At 42.2% G+C, this 18,083-nt stretch overlaps 1 protein-coding gene and 1 long non-coding RNA gene across 3 annotated transcripts in view; one reads left to right on the plus strand and one right to left on the minus strand.

Annotated features, from left to right (window-relative positions):
- Window positions 1–3,437: 3,437 nt before the first annotated feature.
- tbx2b (T-box transcription factor 2b) lies at window positions 3,438–17,551 on the minus strand. Of its 2 annotated transcripts, none has more exons than XM_068008502.1 (7): window positions 16,963–17,551; window positions 15,540–15,819; window positions 12,888–13,034; window positions 10,633–10,709; window positions 9,985–10,154; window positions 7,655–8,280; window positions 3,438–4,837 (listed from the first exon to the last, which is right to left on the minus strand). In XM_068008502.1, exons 1-7 carry the CDS (start codon window positions 17,334–17,336, stop codon window positions 4,382–4,384), a joined length of 2,130 nt encoding a protein of 709 aa, XP_067864603.1. In that variant the 5' UTR covers window positions 17,337–17,551; the 3' UTR covers window positions 3,438–4,381. The 2 variants fall into 2 exon arrangements, with proteins under 2 accessions (XP_067864603.1, XP_067864602.1); XM_068008501.1 differs by having other exon boundaries at window positions 15,552–15,819; window positions 16,963–17,427.
- Window positions 17,552–17,669: 118 nt separating this feature from the next.
- Window positions 17,670–18,083, plus strand: part of LOC137345068 (uncharacterized) — a 43,344-nt gene continuing 42,930 nt past the window's right edge. Inside the window, exon 1 of the long non-coding RNA XR_010968539.1 lies at window positions 17,670–17,922. This is a non-coding gene — a long non-coding RNA (uncharacterized lncRNA). The remainder of the gene's footprint in view (window positions 17,923–18,083) is intronic.

Raw genomic sequence — 18,083 nt, forward strand, 5'->3', positions numbered from 1 at the left:
AATCCCTTTCCTAGCCCGTCTTGTTGCAGCTAATCGGGTGTACACTGATCACATGCAATGAAAACGTATTTTAGTGCAACTTATTTCGCATGCGACGGGGAGAATGTATATGTGACATTGCACATAATATAAAAACTAAAATCTTTTGATACTATCATGTGCAGTTTTCTCCTCCCCCAATCAAGGTGACTAAGCGAGGCGCCTGTCTATCTACCTGAACCATAAAATCCATCAGAAACATGGAGGAATCTAAAGGCACTGTTCTTTCAAATTCTTTTTAAATACTGAGATTAGATCCCTGACAAGTGCGCGGAGCCCTCATAGCCGCCCAGAGATGTGCAGCTGTTACTGTATTATTGTAAGGGATGCAATAATGAATTGCAACAAAACACCAGTAAAAAGCTCCGTATATATATATATTTGTGCTAAGATCACATCGAAGTGTGTCTTGTTTAAACTGCAGTCGCGGCATTCTGCGTTTTAAGAAGCTGTAATGTAAAGAACAATAGAGGTTCGGTGCGAGAGTAACGTTAAGGAGGAAATCCAACCCACCAAGTCGAGTTACTCGAGTCTGTGAAAGTCAACATCTGATCCAGGCATAAAGGACCAAAGCACAAGATAAATTCTAAAGTTGAATCCAGTTGGGATAAACCCGGTGCTCGATGGCGTAGCAAGTCATACCTTTCAAGGGAAAATGCCCCTCAAAATATTTGTGGTAATTAGTGTATTTTCTGAGGGAGGAAATGGTCCCAATGCATGGTATAGATTTTAGGAACCTATAAAGAACTGTAGAGTATAAAATACAGTACCGGAGCCCTGATGTAAAACAAGGAATTCCCACATACTTCTCATTCATCCCAATCATACAGCATTCAACATTCAGTCCTTTGATTCAGTCAATCTAGGCTTTATACCTTTATCAACATCAACTGCAAGTGTTGGGATTATTGTTCTTAAATTGGCATATCCCTTAATAAATATGCGCGCAATTTTAAATTAGGTATTTTGCAAAGTGAAACACACACAGGCGTATGCTTACAAATACACATGCACACCTACAGATACACGTATACACACACACACACACACACACACAGAGGTTTATGCTCACATACAACTACACGTACACACCTATAGACACATTTATACACACGCAGGCACATGCTTACAAATAAATACATGGAATGACATGAATTGTGGGTTTTATGGCCAGTATTCCGTGCAGCAAGTTGCAGACCTTTACCTGTGGATGAGGAGAAGGCACTTAAATATACCGAGAATTGGTCAAAGTACAGTTGAGACAATTTTTAAAATGGATTTTTAATTTAAAAGCACTTTGATCTGACTACTAAAAGGTGCACCAAGATACCTTACTCATTGCCAAATACTCCATCCCTCCTTATGGAGAAATATTTGTCCAAGATAAAGGAATTATTTTTAAGTCAATTGTTTTACATTAATCTGCCTGGCTATACATTGAAGTTTTAAGAAAATTAACTCACACCAATCTTTTATATATAATCAGGAATACAAACAGAAAATTCTGAAAATACTCAGCAGGTCAGGCAGCATCTGTGGAGAAACAGAATTAACGTTTCAGGCCGATGATCTTTCATGAGAACTGGAAGATGTCAGAGATTAAACAGTTTATGAGCAAGAACAGAACCAGGGAAAGGGCGGGGGCGGGTGGAGGAAAGAACATAAGAGAAGGTCGATAGGGTGGAGGGCAGGAGTGATTACATGACAAAAGGGATGATGGTGTGAGGCAAAAGTGGGTTGTTATGGGACAAGTAAAGAAACAAAAGATGGGTCTAGAGGAGGTGTGAATGGCAACAGCAGGACCGTTACCAGCACCTGCTGTCTTAGAAAATGGTGGTTATGATCTACAGTCGTTGAACTCAATATCGAGGAGGGAAAGTTTATATGTAACCCTTAATATAACAGTAAACTCACCCCCACACACACACATCGTGTCTTCCAAGACCTTAACCTTTACTAATTTTTGTCACATTTTCTTCCGCTTCTTCTCCATAGCAATTTGTTTTGAGAGCTACCTGTTGAATTTTAATGGGATTCTGCATTCTGAATGATTTATTGGTATAACCTTTTATGTAGTCTGTAAATGGAAAAATTTTAATTGTAATGGAAAAAATTTAATTGTAATAAGTTTTAAAATTGAATGTGGTGTATATTTCCAAACACCATGGGATTAAAGGGACAGGGGCAGCGTGGATACAAAATTGGCTATGGGACAGAAAGCAGAGAGTAGTGGTGAACGGTTGTTTTTCAGGCTGGAGGGAAGTATACAGTGGTGTCCCCCAGGGGTCAGTATTAGGACCACTGCTCTTTTTGATATATATTAATGATTTGGACTTGAGTATAGAGGGTATAATTTCAAAGTTTGCAGATGATATGAAACTGGGAAATGTCGTAAACAATGTGGAGGATAGTAACAGACTTGAGGAGGACATAGACAGACCTTTTTAAAATTCGTTCATGGGATGTGGGCGTTGCTGGCAAGGCCAGCATTTATTGCCCATCTGGTGAAATGGGCAGACACATGGCAGATGAAATTTAACGCAGAGAAGTGTGAAGTGGTGCATTTTGGTCAGAAGAATGAGGAGAGGCAATGGAAACTAAATGGTACAATTTTAAAGGGGGTGCAGGAACAGAGAGACCTGGGGGTATATATACACAAATTTTTGAAGGTAGCTAGACAAATTGAGAAGGCTGTTAAAAAAGCATATGGGATCCTGCGCTTTGTCAATAGAGGCATAGAGTACAAAAGCAAGGAAGTTATGCTAAACCTTTATAAAGCACTGGTTAGGCCTCAGCTGGAGTATTGTGTTGAATTCTGGGCACCACACTTTAGGAAGGATGTCAAGGCCTTAGAGACGGTGTTGGGGAGATTTACTAGAATGGTTCCAGGGATGAGGGAATTCAGTTATGCGGAGAGACTGGAGAAAGCTGGGATTGTTCTTGTTAGAACAGAGAAGGTTAAGGGGAGATTTGATAGAGGTGTTTAAAATCATGAACGGTTTTGATAGAGTTAATAAGGAAAAACTGTTTCCAGTGGCAGAAGAGTCAGTAACCAGAGGACACAGATTTTAGGTGATCGGCAAAAGGGCCAGAGGTGACATGAGGAAACATTTTTTTACAAAGCCAGTTGTAATGATCTGGAATGCACTGCCTGAAAGGGCGGTGGAAGCAGATTCAATAGTAACTTTCAAAAGAGAATTGGATAAATACTTGAAGGGAAAAGAATTACAGGGCTAATGGGAAAGAGCAGGGGAATGGGACTAATTGGATAGCTCTTTCAAAGAGCCGGCACAGGCACGATGGGCCGCATGGCCTCCTCCTGTGCTTTACCCACTATGAAATACACACCTACAGACACACACGCACTTTCAACTAAATACTCATATCACCAGCAAAAGTTTCACTTCAAAATGTTTATTGAAAGTTGTGAGAGAACTCAATATTTTTAAATTGCTGATAGATTACCCGAATAACCAACACAGTTTGAGAAACATTTTTTTTTTGTCTTTTTATTTTAAGCCGCTTCGCAGAGAGCCCGGTGAAAGATCCAGTCCACTAGGAATCTACACCGGGAGGTGAAAAAACCTGAGGTGGCAAATCGGCGTTCGTTATATACCCCGCTAGCACAGGATTTTAGATTTTTTTTATTTCCTTTAAATCTGTAGTATTGTACAGTACATAACGCAGTTATTTTTTTTAACAGGTAACACTGGAATAGCATTGATGTAATGGATGGCACGTTTTAAAACCGTTTTCACTAAAGCAGGCGGGATAGACCTCTATAATAAAACACAATTAGAAATCCATTCATTCTCTCTCGGACACTCTCCCAATGCGCTATATATTTCATTTACAATATATTGTGATGTTTGTGTGTAAAACGAAACAAAAAAAAAACATTAAAATGCACAGAATTAAACTCTAATATATGTACACGCGAATTTACAACTGGTGAATAAATTAATACCGATTTGCATATTCTGCCATCCATAGCATATTTACACAAAAATTACTAATTAATTACATAAATAGCAAAGATCCGTTTTTTTTCTCTTCTCTCTTGTGAAGGTACATTTCTCTTATGCGTTTTTATAGCGAAGTGGTCGTTCCTTTACCCCAAGTTGCATCAAGGTTAACAACGGCCTTTGAGCTCTCCTGCTCCCATCGCGGTGGTGTCAGCACCGTTTTCAGTCTGGGTGCCGCTGCCGCCGCCGCCATGTCTCTGGGTTTCATACTGGCCCCACCATTTCCCCTCGGTCGGATGCTGAAAGTATCTGCACTGTGAGGTTTTGCATGTACTAATAGTCCCGATGGTCCCCCCAAAAAAATGGGTCAAAAGGGTTCATTTAGGAGACTCCCTGGTCGGAGACGTCTCCCGGTTGCTCTCCAGCCCGCTGACCAGTCTCTGGATGTTCTGCAGTTCGTTAATCGCCTCCTTGGCGGACGGTTTCGGGGAGAGCGAGCTGCCTCCAGTCCTTAAACTGCCGCCGTTGCTTTTGTGGTTCAGTTCCGAAGCCAGGCTCACGGAGACGGGGCTGGAGGTTCGGCTGCACAGTTTGCTGTCAGAACCGCCTAGAGCCGAGGGCATGGCCGTGGTGAGGAGGTTGGTGCTAGCCGGGATGGAGACGGGGATTGAGTAAGGGTTAAACCGAAGCCGGGGTCGTCCGCCGCTCAGGAAGGGGTGCCGGTGAAGGGAGGACGGCGCCCCGGAGCTGTTGGGCAGCGCGGTTGCGGCGGCCGCGGCCATGTACGTGTATGGGTAAGGGAAGAGCCCTCCGAATGTGGTCATTGGGATCCCCTGTATTATAAAACAAGAAGACAAGAAACAAACACAGCTGGTGAGTATGGTCACACGGCAAGAATAGAAGACATTACAACCGCTTGGGGAAAATTTCAAGGAAACAACTCCATCAATTGGGGCACAGATCTGATGCAGCGGGCTTTTGGGGTTGGAAGAACGGAAAATTAACAAGAAATCGGTATTAAAGGGGAGTGGAAATCTGGAACTCTCTCCTCCAAAAAGCTGTTGCGGCTGGGGGTCAATTGAAAATGTCAAAACTGAGATTGATTGGTTTTTTTTTGTTACGCAAAGGTATTAAGGGTTAGGGAACAAAGGCGGGTAGATGGAGTTAAGATACAGATCTAATTGAATGGCGGAACAGGCTCGAGGGGCTGAATGGCCTACTCCTGTACCTATGTTCCTAAAAATAAGATGAAGGACACGGTTAAGGGTAAACAGATGGGAATTTTTTTTTTAAATGAAGAGTTGAATCTTCGGTTTGATCCCAGAGGCGACTGATTTCGAGTACGGCCTGCCAGAGACACTGACAGCTACACCAGCACTTTGACCCCCCACCCGGCTGGACATTAAAGAGTAGAGGGATGGACGGTTTCTGTGAAGCTGCAACTTCCCCTTCTATTACTCACAGGTGTAGGGCTCTGCAATCAGACCTGTCTCATTCTTCAGGCTTTAGCTGATATTATGTATTACACTGCATTCTCAGTACTGCACGCCTTGCATTTATATATTACCTTTTTAAACATACAGATCAACACCAATAAAACAGTTCATTAATTTGGCAATAAAACGTTTTCTTGGAATAGGAATTCTAAACGCCGGGATTGAACGGGAAAGATGAATTGGAATTCTGTGCTTAGATCAAAGGAAGGGTATTAACTACATGTACAGCTCTTTTATGCATGGAGAAATGTAGCGGTTTGTTTATTATAGATAAATTAATAAACAAAGAAGAAAAAAAACCAAATGTAATTATTTTTCTAGGCCTGTAACAAACCTGGTATCTTTTTTGGACCCAGTTTAAACAAACACAATTGAATCTGTTTGTCAAAAGATTTGATGGCCAACTAAATAAACTCAATGTACCATTACAATACTGGTTTACCCAGTGGCCCAAATCTCAGCATTGTCAGAACAATTTGTATAAATAACCAAATGACGGGTTGGTTAATCAGCCCCACGCTTGGACATTTTAGAAATGTATTCATACCTGTGACTACATATCTATATATAGCTCCAACAAATACTCTATTTATTATAATGAATAAGCGTTATATCAATATATTTATATAATATATATGCAAATATACACATTTCTGTAGACTCTGTATATACTCTAATATGGATTCATACACATTATTTTTTAATTGCTGTGATTCTAAGCATAAAACGCTTAAACACTCTCAACAAGGTATCTCTTTAGTTTCTCCAGAAATCCTCACATAGAGGGGAGAAATTGCTCTGGCCGTTTTGTGTAGCGAATTCGTGAATTGGATGAAGAAGGAATTTACCAGGTTGTTACACACAGCGACCAAAGCAGCCTTTCCCTCTACAGCCTTTCCCTCTACCTCTTCAAAACATGGGCTTGGATTGTGGGGTTTGGTTGAAAATCCCAGCAAAAGAGACACAGGACACGACTCGCAAACTTTCCGCCGTCAACTTTTGCTCAGAGTTGATGATTGTAGATTATTGGTTATTGATTATTACTTATTGATTTTAACTGAGAAAAACAAAACCCGCACAACATGGAACTGGGAATACTGATTTAATGATTTCACGTTGTTAGGTACAGTCAGGAGAAGTTGGGGGTGTTAAAGGTGAATCCTTCCAAACCCTTCAACCCGGGTCAAACACCACTATTTTGACAATAAATAATTGAATCCGGATTAACCCTGAACAGGGTATTTAGAATGAATGTTCCCGGTGTTGCAGTGGAGTCCGGGTCCTGTGTGTTCATCTGTGTCTTGACTGGTCGTTCTGATATAAATACTGATTTAGCTTCATACCCAATCTTCTCCCTCTTTATCGGTCAAAGTACGACTATTAACCCGCAAGTTATAGAATTGACTCTCGACTGACAAGACAGAGGTGTCGGCCACCGCAATAATAACAAGATATGGCCGGCATCACAACATTTAAAACTGTAGAAAATACAGATGGGGTAAGGGCCGCAGAGTGAACTATCTCCGTCTTTCACACGTCTCTCTTCCCCTTCGCTGTTACTCATTCTTTACTCGCTTTTCGATTTTCTTCCCTTTTTTTCTATTCTTCTTCTCGCTGTTTTCCCCTCTCTTTCATCTGTTTTATTCCCTCTTTCTTGTTCTGTTCCCCTTCTTTCTCTGTCCCTTACTCTATTTCTCTCTCTCTGATTTTCTGCCTCTCTCTCTCGAGCTGTTTCTTTTTCCCACTCTCCTGTAATCTAAATGCATTGCTTTTGGAAAACTGAAGTCAGTATCTTTCGCAGAACAGGTCGCTGCGCTCCCCCAAAACATCAATGGATGGGAAAATGTGGGAAAGGATGGGAAAATGTGGGAAAGGATAGGAAAATGTGGGAAAGGATGGGGAAAGTTTAAAAAAACAAATCTTTAACCAAGTCTCTATGCAAACAGCTCAATATTAAAGTCCCCAAAATCAGCGTTTGATTTTCAATCTCTGAGAATGGATATGAATTATTGTAAAACTCAGATGTTCACGTGGATCAGACGTTTATATATTTAATGGAAAGTCCTTTCCCAAAGTGGGAATCGAGAGCTGTGTGTGATGAATTAAATGTAACACACACCGCTTCCGCGCCTCAGTAGAAACGAGACTTCTTACCTGAGAAGCCAAGACGTGTTGAGAGAGGTGGAAAGGGAAGTGAGGTCCCGCCGCGGCCGAGGCCTGAGCCGAGGCGATGGCAGCGTTGTCCAAGCCGCCGGCTCCAGACACCGAGGCCAATAAATGTCCCATCCCAGTGGCCATGGCCGAGAAAGCTCCCGGAGCGACTGCAAACTGCCCCGGATGGATAAAGAGAGGCTGGCCGACGTTTAAAGGGTTAAAAAACTGCTGGCTGTGCAACCCCGAGAAAGCCAAGCTTTGCAGATGTCCGGCGTTTAGATGAGAGGGACTGTCAGTCTGTATCATGAGTGGAGAGAAAGACTCTTTACTCATTCCGCCACATTCACTGTCCTTCTTGGCCTCTTCTTTCCTCCTCCCTTCGCCCTTGTCTCTCTCCGAGTTTCTGTGACTAAAGCAGCTATCACTGTCCATGCGCGCTTCCAGCGAGTCCTTCTTTTTCTCCGGGATAGATCCTTGTTTTGGTCGATGTGACATGTCTCCCGCCGCGTCCTCTGTCGGTGGAGAGTCGGCTCCGGACACCGCCACTCGAGGGCTGCTGCTAACAGCGGCCGGGTGCTCCTCCGGTTCCTCCATTTCCGGGTCACTGTCCGCACCCGACTTGTCATCTGAAGGTGACCGAAAAATAAAATCAAATAGAAATTTTAAACGACTTTAAAAATTCCTCAATAGAACCGACTGATCGAATACAATCGGAATCCAACTGCATTCTGCAATCCACCGATACAGGTTAGAAAGTCGGTGTATTTGTAAATATAATGCGTGTTATAATACTTCATATATATCGCTTAAGAAACACAAATACAGTAAATGTTCAATTCAGAACAAGAATGAATTGAACCAAGCCCTGGATATTTCCTGTGATATCCCTCTAGACTTATAATTCCTTATTATTTTAATATACAATAACAAAAAACATATGTGTTAAAAGAAACTCAGGGATGTTTTTCCATATTTTCTCATAATGTTTCCCCTTGCTGGCTGTCCTTATTTCGAATGGAGGGATCCTGTTGTGAAAGATTTTCTACAATAAACCCATATAGATTGCCAGAGCAAGAGAGAGAAACTAAGTGCGAGAATGGGAGCAGATGCGAGTTTTATACGTGAGACTTATTTGGAAATATTAAATTGGACTTTGCTTTCATTTTCTGCATCCAGGTCAGTGGTGCCTGCACAATGTGATTTAAGGGTTATGCAAATATTACACACACAAATAATATTCTGCTTTATAAAATTAATATCGCAAGTACATCATTAAATTATTGGCTGAAATAACGGTGAAGAAAAGCGGATTTTGAATCAAACCTGAACAAGGAAAATAATCTGGAACTAAAAACCTAGGATCGAGTTCCCTAACCGGTTAGGTATGTTGGTTGCTTGTGTTATTTTGTTACAACCTTTTTTTAAAGAACACTTCTGTAAACTAAAATGTTAGAAATATCTATTTGATAAGGTGGGCTGAACCATTAATAAAGAAGGGGCGTTGCACAAAACTGGGACCAACATCTAACACCATAAACAGAAGTGTCCAAAGACCCGATTAAGGGGACGAGTAATGAGTTCAACACTTCCCGAATCCCAACCAGCCACATAGTCTCTTGGTTCACTTTTTCCCGGTTTAAGAAACACTAACACCCCATACGAATGGATCATTTGTGTTACACTATAAATAAAACACACACTCCTTGCGTTTTATACTTCAGGGAGTTCTGTGTCATTTCCACTAGTAAAAACGGCCCATTACTCACTCCCTCCTCACTTATATTAGCCCTGGTGTTGAAATATTTTTAAAAAATCTTCAAGATCCATTAAATATGGTTTCCTTGTCTCTCCCTCTGTATATGTTATTTCAACAAGATCTCCCGTTTCACAACATCAAAAAAACATATCAGGACTATTTAATGTTGGAGAGTTAGTCACGGAATCCAACTTTGTAAAATTGTATCTCACGATACAACATTCCCCAAGGAACCAGACAGATATATGGAGTTTGTGTTGAGTTTTAGGACAATGATCTAATCTAATGTTATCTTCATTATGATTAATACAAAGTCTTTCGCCCCTTAAAAAGTTGATGTTTGCCCCTGTGTCGGTGTCTCCTGGACCCATTTATTAGAATTTACTGGAGCAGATAATGACACCAGGCTTTAAAGGTTAAGCCACTAGCCCCGTGGTTAAGCCGGGGGACGCCAAGCGGTCAACAAACCGCGCGCCCTTGATCTCTGGATTGGATCAGAGACTCGGCTGCCTCCCTCCCCCCTCCACCTCCGCTCCCCCCCCCCCCCCCCCCCACCCCCCAACCCCTCCTTTACCTTTGGATGCTTGGCTGAACTGTAGAGAAACAGGGTCTGCAGCTAAGGGCGAGCACAGGGACTCCCTGGCCGGCGGTTGGTCGCTGGAGGAGGCGTCAGAATCGCCACCGTCTCGATCACCTTTACATTGATCTTCGTACACACGCAGGGATGGTAGAGAGAGCTGCTTCCTGGAAATAAAACAAAGAAGTTTCTTACAGTGTTACAATGAGACCGATAACGGGCATATGTTTGAAAAGCAAACATTTTAAAATTCCTGTCTTTAAAATATAAAAGTCAGAAAAAAAATTTAAACTTAAAAACTATTGGTTGTCCATTTAAAAATATCTCGCCTGAGCTCCCTCCTCTTTTGCACAATGTTCTCAGCACTCGGTGATGTCGTTCTGTTACCGGCCGCCAGGAGGTGCCCACGAGTAGTTTGGAGTGACCCTTACTCCTGGCGGAGAAACGGTCCACCTTCCACCGGCGCCTGTTCCGGCCGGCTTAACTCAGACTGAGAACTGCCAGAGTGGGCACCCACCGAGGGGAAAGGGAGAGAGCTATTTCTCTGCCACCTCTCCCCTCCAGAAATCATTTCAAAGTGCTCTGGGTGAGTTGTTGATGTCCAGAGTGACAATAAACCAACAGGTTCCGTTCCTCCCTTTTTACCTTTTTTCTCTCCTCCCGTTTCCAGTGTCCCTGAATCCTTTTGCAAAGGGGTTGTTGTCGATTTTAAGTTGCGTTATCTGCCGAATTAAAAGAAAAAAAAAGACCCAGTCAATAAAAACACAATCGCTTACCCGAGGAATGTTATTAAGGGACTATTGAATGAAAATTAAATAGCATCGAAAGTCTGGGACTGAGCACGACTTACGCACATCGATGGCATGGGGTCATTTTAGTTTTAAGTGTCCTGGCCAATATTTATGCCTCAATCAACATCACTAAAAACAGATTATCTCTGTTTCTGGGACCTTGCTGTGCGCAAATTGGCTGCCGCGTTTCCTACATTACAACAGTGACTACACTTCAAAAAATACTTAATTGACTGTAATGCGCTTTGGGACGTCCTGAGGTCGTGAAGGGCGCTATATAAATGCAAGGCTTTCCTTCTTATATGTTTGGGAGAGGGTTTTGTGTCATTACCCAAGGCCAGACTTGTGATTGAAATTTGATATACATTCTATTAATGAATTTAGCCCAAGATTCGATTTGAATATTATTATATGAAAATATATGAAATAATCCGCACGCCCCACCCATAAAGGTGGAGAGAACGGGTGATGCTGGCAATAAATGGCAAAACTATGGTCCGTGCCAGATCTGTCCCAACAGGACAAGTCTGAACATTATTGAGTCAATGTTGCGCAAATCAGGATTTTTTTCTCTGCGTATGATTGAGATATTTAATCTCACTTGTCAATAAGAAGGTTATGGAGCAGGTCTAAAAGATTTTTCAACAGCAATGAAAGATTTTTTAACAGCATCTTTACGTGATCAGGTTATGAATACTTCATACAAATGATGGGGTGTATATGATATCAGCAAACTGACAAGTGTCCCTCCCTCCCTGTGTCCACATCCATTATTCACAGGGCACGCTTTGCAAAAATATGCTAATATCTTTAAAGGGGCAGAACACGTGAGAAGTGAAGAATTAAACACCTAAAGTGTCACAAATCTAAATGGGATAAAGCCTGTACTTTTTCCAACAACCTGTACAATCTCTGAAGAACTGTCCAGGTGGTGATCCCATTGCTGGTTTGTAATTCTCTTTTTTAAATTAGTTGGGCAAATATATTCATTGAAATGTATAGAAAGGGGAAGAATTGGCCACAATATCTTTGTGCCTGTATCTGTAAGTTTATCTTTAAATGTTGATACGTCATGGATCCAACAAGTCTGGTATTATCAGGCTAGATCAACAGAGCAGGGCCGACGTTCAGCCTCGGTCAGGCGGGTCTGTGGTGATAAGTATTCTTTAATCGATTTCGATTCTCGTCATAAAGTGTACACGAAATTCACCCCCCCCCAACCCCTCAAACCGAGCTATCACTGTCAGGATAAAAAAGGGAAGGGGGGGGGGGAGAGAGAGCGAGATGTATGGGCAGCGTTGAACGCTACCTAATGCTAAATAATCACCAAAAGCTCATCCATAATCTATTACCGCGATAGAAACTGATTCGATCCGTATACTGTCCCGGTACATTACCTTTTACAGAAGTCAATGGCCCCCGTGTATCCAAACTTAACCCGCCCCTATTGTCCTAACAATCCTCCCCCTGTCGCACAGGCCAGCTGTGGGGGGTTCCACGCGCTCTCCACATCTGGAGTAAAATACTGTCGTTCGCAAAACAGGATTTTGTTAGCTCACCAACTATTACATTTTAAAAAGCAAGATGTCAAAACTCCTGTCTTTATTTCCGTGCAAACCCGTATCCTTCTATAAATGATTCTATTTACCATAATCGCCCATTGATGTTATTTTATAATAAATATATATTTTGAGGGGTTCTACATATTTTTTTAAACTAAGTTCAAGTCCCACGTGTCTCCGGGATGTGTAGGCTGCAATTCCCAGGAATGTGAGGCTTCAATTCTTTCTGTTCTTTTAGATTTGGACCCATTGCAAACGGCGCACAGACTTTGCAAATTCTAGGGTGTTGTCAAATTATCGTTTTAATTCAGCAGAAGCGTCAAGAGACGAAGCTGTTCAACCAGTTATTGCATTTTAAATACAACATTCAAAGTGTGTTCATAACCCACCCTCCGACATCATGTTTAGCAGCAGACAAAAAAAAAATCTCAAAACATAATATTGAGTGGGTTATGAACATTCCCCACCCCGCCCCCATAAACAAGCCCAGTTATCTCCCCAGTTCCAGGCCCCCCGGGGTAATAGGACAGAAGCGTGCCGGACTCACCTTATCGTTCTGATAGGCTGTGACCGCGATGAACTCTGTCTCTGGGAACACGTATGTTCGGAACGTGCTGTAGGGTAGTTTGAGAATATCGTTGGCGCGGACCACGTGGAACCTGGGCTGGTATTTATGCATGGAGTTCAGGATGGTCTGAGAAAGCGACAGAGAACAACACTCAGGTTAATTCCACTGAAGGGCAGCCCTCGGTTTTGCCTCTTACGTGTAGGGCCACTACACCTACTGAAAAGGCAAAAAAAAATCTGATCATTTCTGTTGATTTTCCCCCCTCCCCCCCCCCCCCCCCAGGGAAGCCAGAAAGGGGAGAGGGGGCTGTACCTTGTCCTGATGTACTTTAGTAAAAACACAAACAAAAATCGAAACTTTAATCGCTCCTGTTTGTCAAGAGCAAACTTTGATACGGTCCCTTCAATCAGTGCAAAAGGTATTGCATTAAATGGGAATCACGGCGTGTACCTGAGCAGATTAATGCAAATAGTATTTTTAAACTGACGAATAATTGCATAAGATTCTTAATCAGAATATACAATACATTCGGTCTCGATTATAATCTGTGTCTTACATTTCAAAAGCCGACTGACATTAAATACATTAAAACAAATCAGCTCCATTTATTTTTATTTTGAACATAAAAAAATAAATGGCGATTCCAAATCGCTTATTCTGGGCTGGAAGTGCCTTGAAATGTTTGATCGTGACCTGTAACAGACATCGAATGTGGAGGTCACCAATTTCCTGCTGTAATTTGACTTCAACCGACCCACTTTCCCCAGTTATTCCTTTTTTTTGTTATTATTACTATTATTAATAATAAAACACGCCGATGACAAAAAGAGTAGATGGGAATCCGTTTGAAACGGTTTTCAACAGCAACATATATATATATATATCCTCGAATAAAAAATAAAAACAATCCTGGCATGCGCTGAAAGCGAAACCGAGGCATTGTTTCTGACACATAAAAGATACAGACACTGGATCTGGCCATTGATGTGTCATCTGAACTCTGTCCTGGGTTTATATAATATAAAATGATGCACTGCATCCCCGTTCAGGCGTGCAAATCATCTATAGCCCCGCCACTCAAAGCCTAGATCAGCGAGACAAGTCTGTGAATCCCTCTCAAGTCCCTCGGAACTGTTCCAAGATATAATCCCTTTAACGTTAGACAAGAATCTTCAGCCTAGAAATATCCGAGATACACCTTTCAAAAAAAAATGAATATTACTTCCTATTATTTATTAATAATATCAGTGTCATTTGCACTACAATAAAAAAGATTGTAAACAGTCGACTGAGTGTTTTACATTTTTTCCCTTGTCTCTTGGTGGATTTTTATAATCCACAGTCTGACTGAAATCCATGTCTTGATTTTTACTTTAATTTTTGAATACGTTGCTGGTGAAAGCGAGCGGCAATTGTTTTCACGCTTGCTGATCGAGGTCGAATGCTCTGTGCTTCAGGGCGCTTTCTGTACAGCTCTTGTTCATAATGGCTGCTTTTACCTCCAGTGCCGTCCCTACAACCTTCAACCAAGTTTCCCAGACATTGCAGTAAAAACAACTCAGCGACCCCCCCCCACTCCCGTCCCGCAAATAAATGGTCACAAATTGTTTCCCATTGGCCCCCGCCCACCTCTAAAGCATCACTAGAGTGATTCTTGGGAGACCCACTGGCTGGAGATAAGAGATCGTCCATTCATAGTCAGGCTCTTTCTACCTAACTAGCATTCTCTGCTCTCTCTCTCTCTCCTCCCTGACGCCACAAAGCCTGACCTGCTTTTCACAGCTCATATCGTTAATACACTTCAGCCTGACCCCGGGTTAGCGTACGGCAAAAAAAAAACAAAGGGGACAGACAGTAATATTTTAAAGGCATAATTATAAAATCCTTAACCTCGGCCGAGTCTCTACAGCAGATTCTTAACGTCTCTCAGCCACGAGTACATTTGTGCTCATGCTTACTCCTGAATTAGGGAGTAATGGATAATTAACAAATATGACAGTCCTGGCTTATTGTTTCAAACAGCCCGAGCCTCCCATAACAGGCGGTGGATACGTTCTAACTCCAGCAGAATTAAGACAAATCCCTTCAGATTTTTTTCTGAAAATTCAGCAGGATTTTGACCTGTTATGTGTTCCATTTAATCCTAAATGATTTGATTCAAAAGTAAAATAGTTAAAATGGGGAGATTTTGGCCTAACATATTCTGTTACATTCTGTTGATGGAATTGTGTCGCTCTGAGAGGGGATAATGAAAATAGGCCTTCCTGCTCCACTAAGGAGAGGGATATGGGCACTGGATCAAAGGTGGCCTAGCATTTCTAAAGCCTTGAACTCGCTTTAATTCTTTTCCCAGAGACCTGCTCGCCTATTTACGAGTCAATTCCCCAAATCTATAACCAATCTCTCATAGGGGAGAGTTTTAAAAAGAAGTTTTGGGTCTAATGTAGAAACCGGCCAAGTCGGTATATGCGGTCACCGATACAGGGGAGATTCAAGTAATTTAGCAAAATGACAAGACACGATTGTAACAATCCCAAGAAGAGGGCAGTTGTTAACTGTTGAGTTTGGTTATCTCACCCGAACACTTATTAAAAAGTGACAGTCAAATTGAAAAGATGTAAATGGACCTACAGCAACACTTACGAATCCATGCTTGTCGGATATGTTGTTGGTGAGTTTTAGTTTGTGAAAGGTGACTGCTTTCGCCATCCATTGTTCGCCGGTTGCCGGACTGTCTGGGTGAATGTACATCCTCTTCGGCATCTCCGGGTCCGCTTTCCCCGCCACCATCCAACGCGAATTGTGAAATTTGTAACGACAGTCATCAGCTGCCACAATATCCATCAGTAAAATATATTTCGCCTTTTTATCCAAACCGTTGACCCGCACTTTAAACGGTGGGAACATTCTCCTAAAAGAAAAAAATGAAACACACGGAGCAGCAGATTAATTTAGTATGTGGACACACAAATGGCGAGAAATTGACATCAGCATGTGACATCCAAAAAATAATGTAGATCGTTCAATTTTTAAATATTGTTCTTAAACTGAACTCAGCTCAATTAGACATTAAACTCTTGATATTTTTTCGAACTTCTCTTTTATTTATAAACTGAACTGTTCCTTTTTATTCCTCAACTCTTAATAAAATGAACTCTTTTTTTAAAACTAAAGATACATTATTGATAGTTCATTCCGAGAAATCCACATCACAGATCAAGGTTCAGCATGTATTGTGTATAAAGAATACGCAGTATAAGGCAGATTCATTCTTTCCAAATGGCTAATTGGGGGATTTTTTTTTTCCTGACAGCCGATGCAACGTTTAGTCATTTTTTAAAAATTGTGCAATTCCGCCGCTTTTGGCTTTTTTTTTGCAGTGGGTTCGGTCTCCCCAGCGGAGAGACACCGGCGGATTGCGATCAGAGGTTATTATTAGTAACAGACTTATCGCTTCGAACTCACAACTTCTTAATGGGACAGGATCCTCAGCGCTCGGGAGAGTTAAGGGGCTAAAAAGGATTCTTTCCATAAACGACACAGCAGCTTGCTATAGATTTATAATTATATTTTCAGAAGAAAAAAAGTTGTCGGAAGTTGCATGTTTACTATTACAAAAAAAATCAATGAACCCTTACATGTAAATTCATAAATTTAATTTAAACTGCTTGATTGCAAAGCGACGGGGAACAAGTCAAAATAGAATGACCGCCCTTTTTATATAGATTTAAAAGATATACATCTGAATCAGAATCCTGAGCAGAAGGCACAACCTTTAGCAGTTGCTATTTAGCCCTTTAATAGGGGACTGCACAAAAAGCGCTCGCATTTCACTGGCGAATCCAATTCTGCATTTGGCACGTTGTCAACTGGCTTCCCTTAAGGACTTCGTAAATTCACTAGAATTCATTTAACAGATGACTGATTCTTAATTGCAGTTTTGATTTTTTTAACAAAAAAAAGATACAGAAACGAGTTGAAAAAGTTAAGCAATAATAAGAATGTGCGAAAGATTGGTGCATTAACTGGGACTTGTCCTCAGCGATATTCGTACCTCCCAGACTTTGTAATAACCATTTCGGTGCCGTATTTGTGAAACTGGTCCCACAGATCTTTCGCCTCCAGATTCACTTTGGGATCGTCCTCGACCTCGTCCTCCGGTTCGAGGCTCTTGAGGGGCCGCAGGTGTGCCGACTGATGCCCGAGAGCGGAGACGTGAATGCCGGCATCGGCCATGTTCTGGTCCGTCAAAGGTTTGCCCAGAGCTCCGGGCAGCGAGAGAGCAGCCGCCCCGCTCGGCGGCAGCGCCAGAGCCGGGAAGAAGGAAGGTTGAGCGGCCAGGAATGCGCTCATGGGGAAATCCGCGGCTCGGTGAGCGTGGAACGGATGATAAGCCATGGTAGTCGCCGCTAAAACTGGTTCTCTCATCGGTGCATCCGGAAAAAGAAGGGTGGGGAGTGGGGGGGGGGGGGGAAAGGAAGATTTCTGTTGGAAAAGTCGCCTTCGCCGGATCTTCCTTACACCATATCCTTGAAGAATAAGTACAGATCGGCTATCTCTCTCTGTGTGAGTCTGTCTCTCTCTCTCTCTCACACACACACACAGATCCTTCCTACACTGATCTCCCTTCGGCTCCGTCCTGCTAATGAGCCGCCCAGTTGATTGGTGATTTTACGCGTTCTGACCAATTGTGTGCCTGGATAGGCGGGGTTTTGACAACTAAAAACCAGGATGGATGAGTTAAGAGAGAGGAGGGGGGGTGGTGGGTGGCGGGGGGAGAGAGAGAAAGGTGTCGGAAGCTCCAACGTACAGTGAGCATCACTAAGATCGCTCTTTGAAAAGATGTCAACAAAATTAAATATTAACCAATGACAGAAAGGCATTCCCCCCCCCTCTCCCTCCCCCAGCGGTCTCCATCCTTCCCGCGTCCCGGATTAAGAGTGCCCGACCCCGGACAGAGACTTCACGGCGCACCGCAAACACCTAGAGACGCTAAAACCTCCAAAAACGGCAGGTAACAACATACAGATACATATGTGTACTTGTATAAAAGATAAAATGGTCGGGACCCGAACGGGTTAGATTTGACAGTCCTCTGACTTGTGTGTTATTCCAGAATTGATACTTATTTTAAACGGCAGCATTAATAATTTTCAGGCATTTTATGTTGGATAT

The sequence above is a fragment of the Heptranchias perlo genome, chromosome 28 (assembly GCF_035084215.1).
Source record: "Heptranchias perlo isolate sHepPer1 chromosome 28, sHepPer1.hap1, whole genome shotgun sequence".
Classification (NCBI taxonomy): Eukaryota; Metazoa; Chordata; class Chondrichthyes; order Hexanchiformes; family Hexanchidae; genus Heptranchias; species Heptranchias perlo.

Excerpts from the sequence above, each read along its gene's own strand:
- tbx2b (XM_068008502.1), bottom strand. The coding sequence starts at position 17,336 with ATGAGAGAACCAGTTTTAGCGGCGACTACCATGGCTTATCATCCGTTC. Across the intron at positions 13,035-15,539 it reads ATGGATTCGTAAGTGTTGCT|ACCATCCTGAACTCCATGCA; the intron begins GTAGGTCCATTT and ends TCGCTTTCTCAG. Across the intron at positions 10,155-10,632 it reads AACGGGAGGAGAGAAAAAAG|GAAGCAGCTCTCTCTACCAT; the intron begins GTAAAAAGGGAG and ends TTTTATTTCCAG.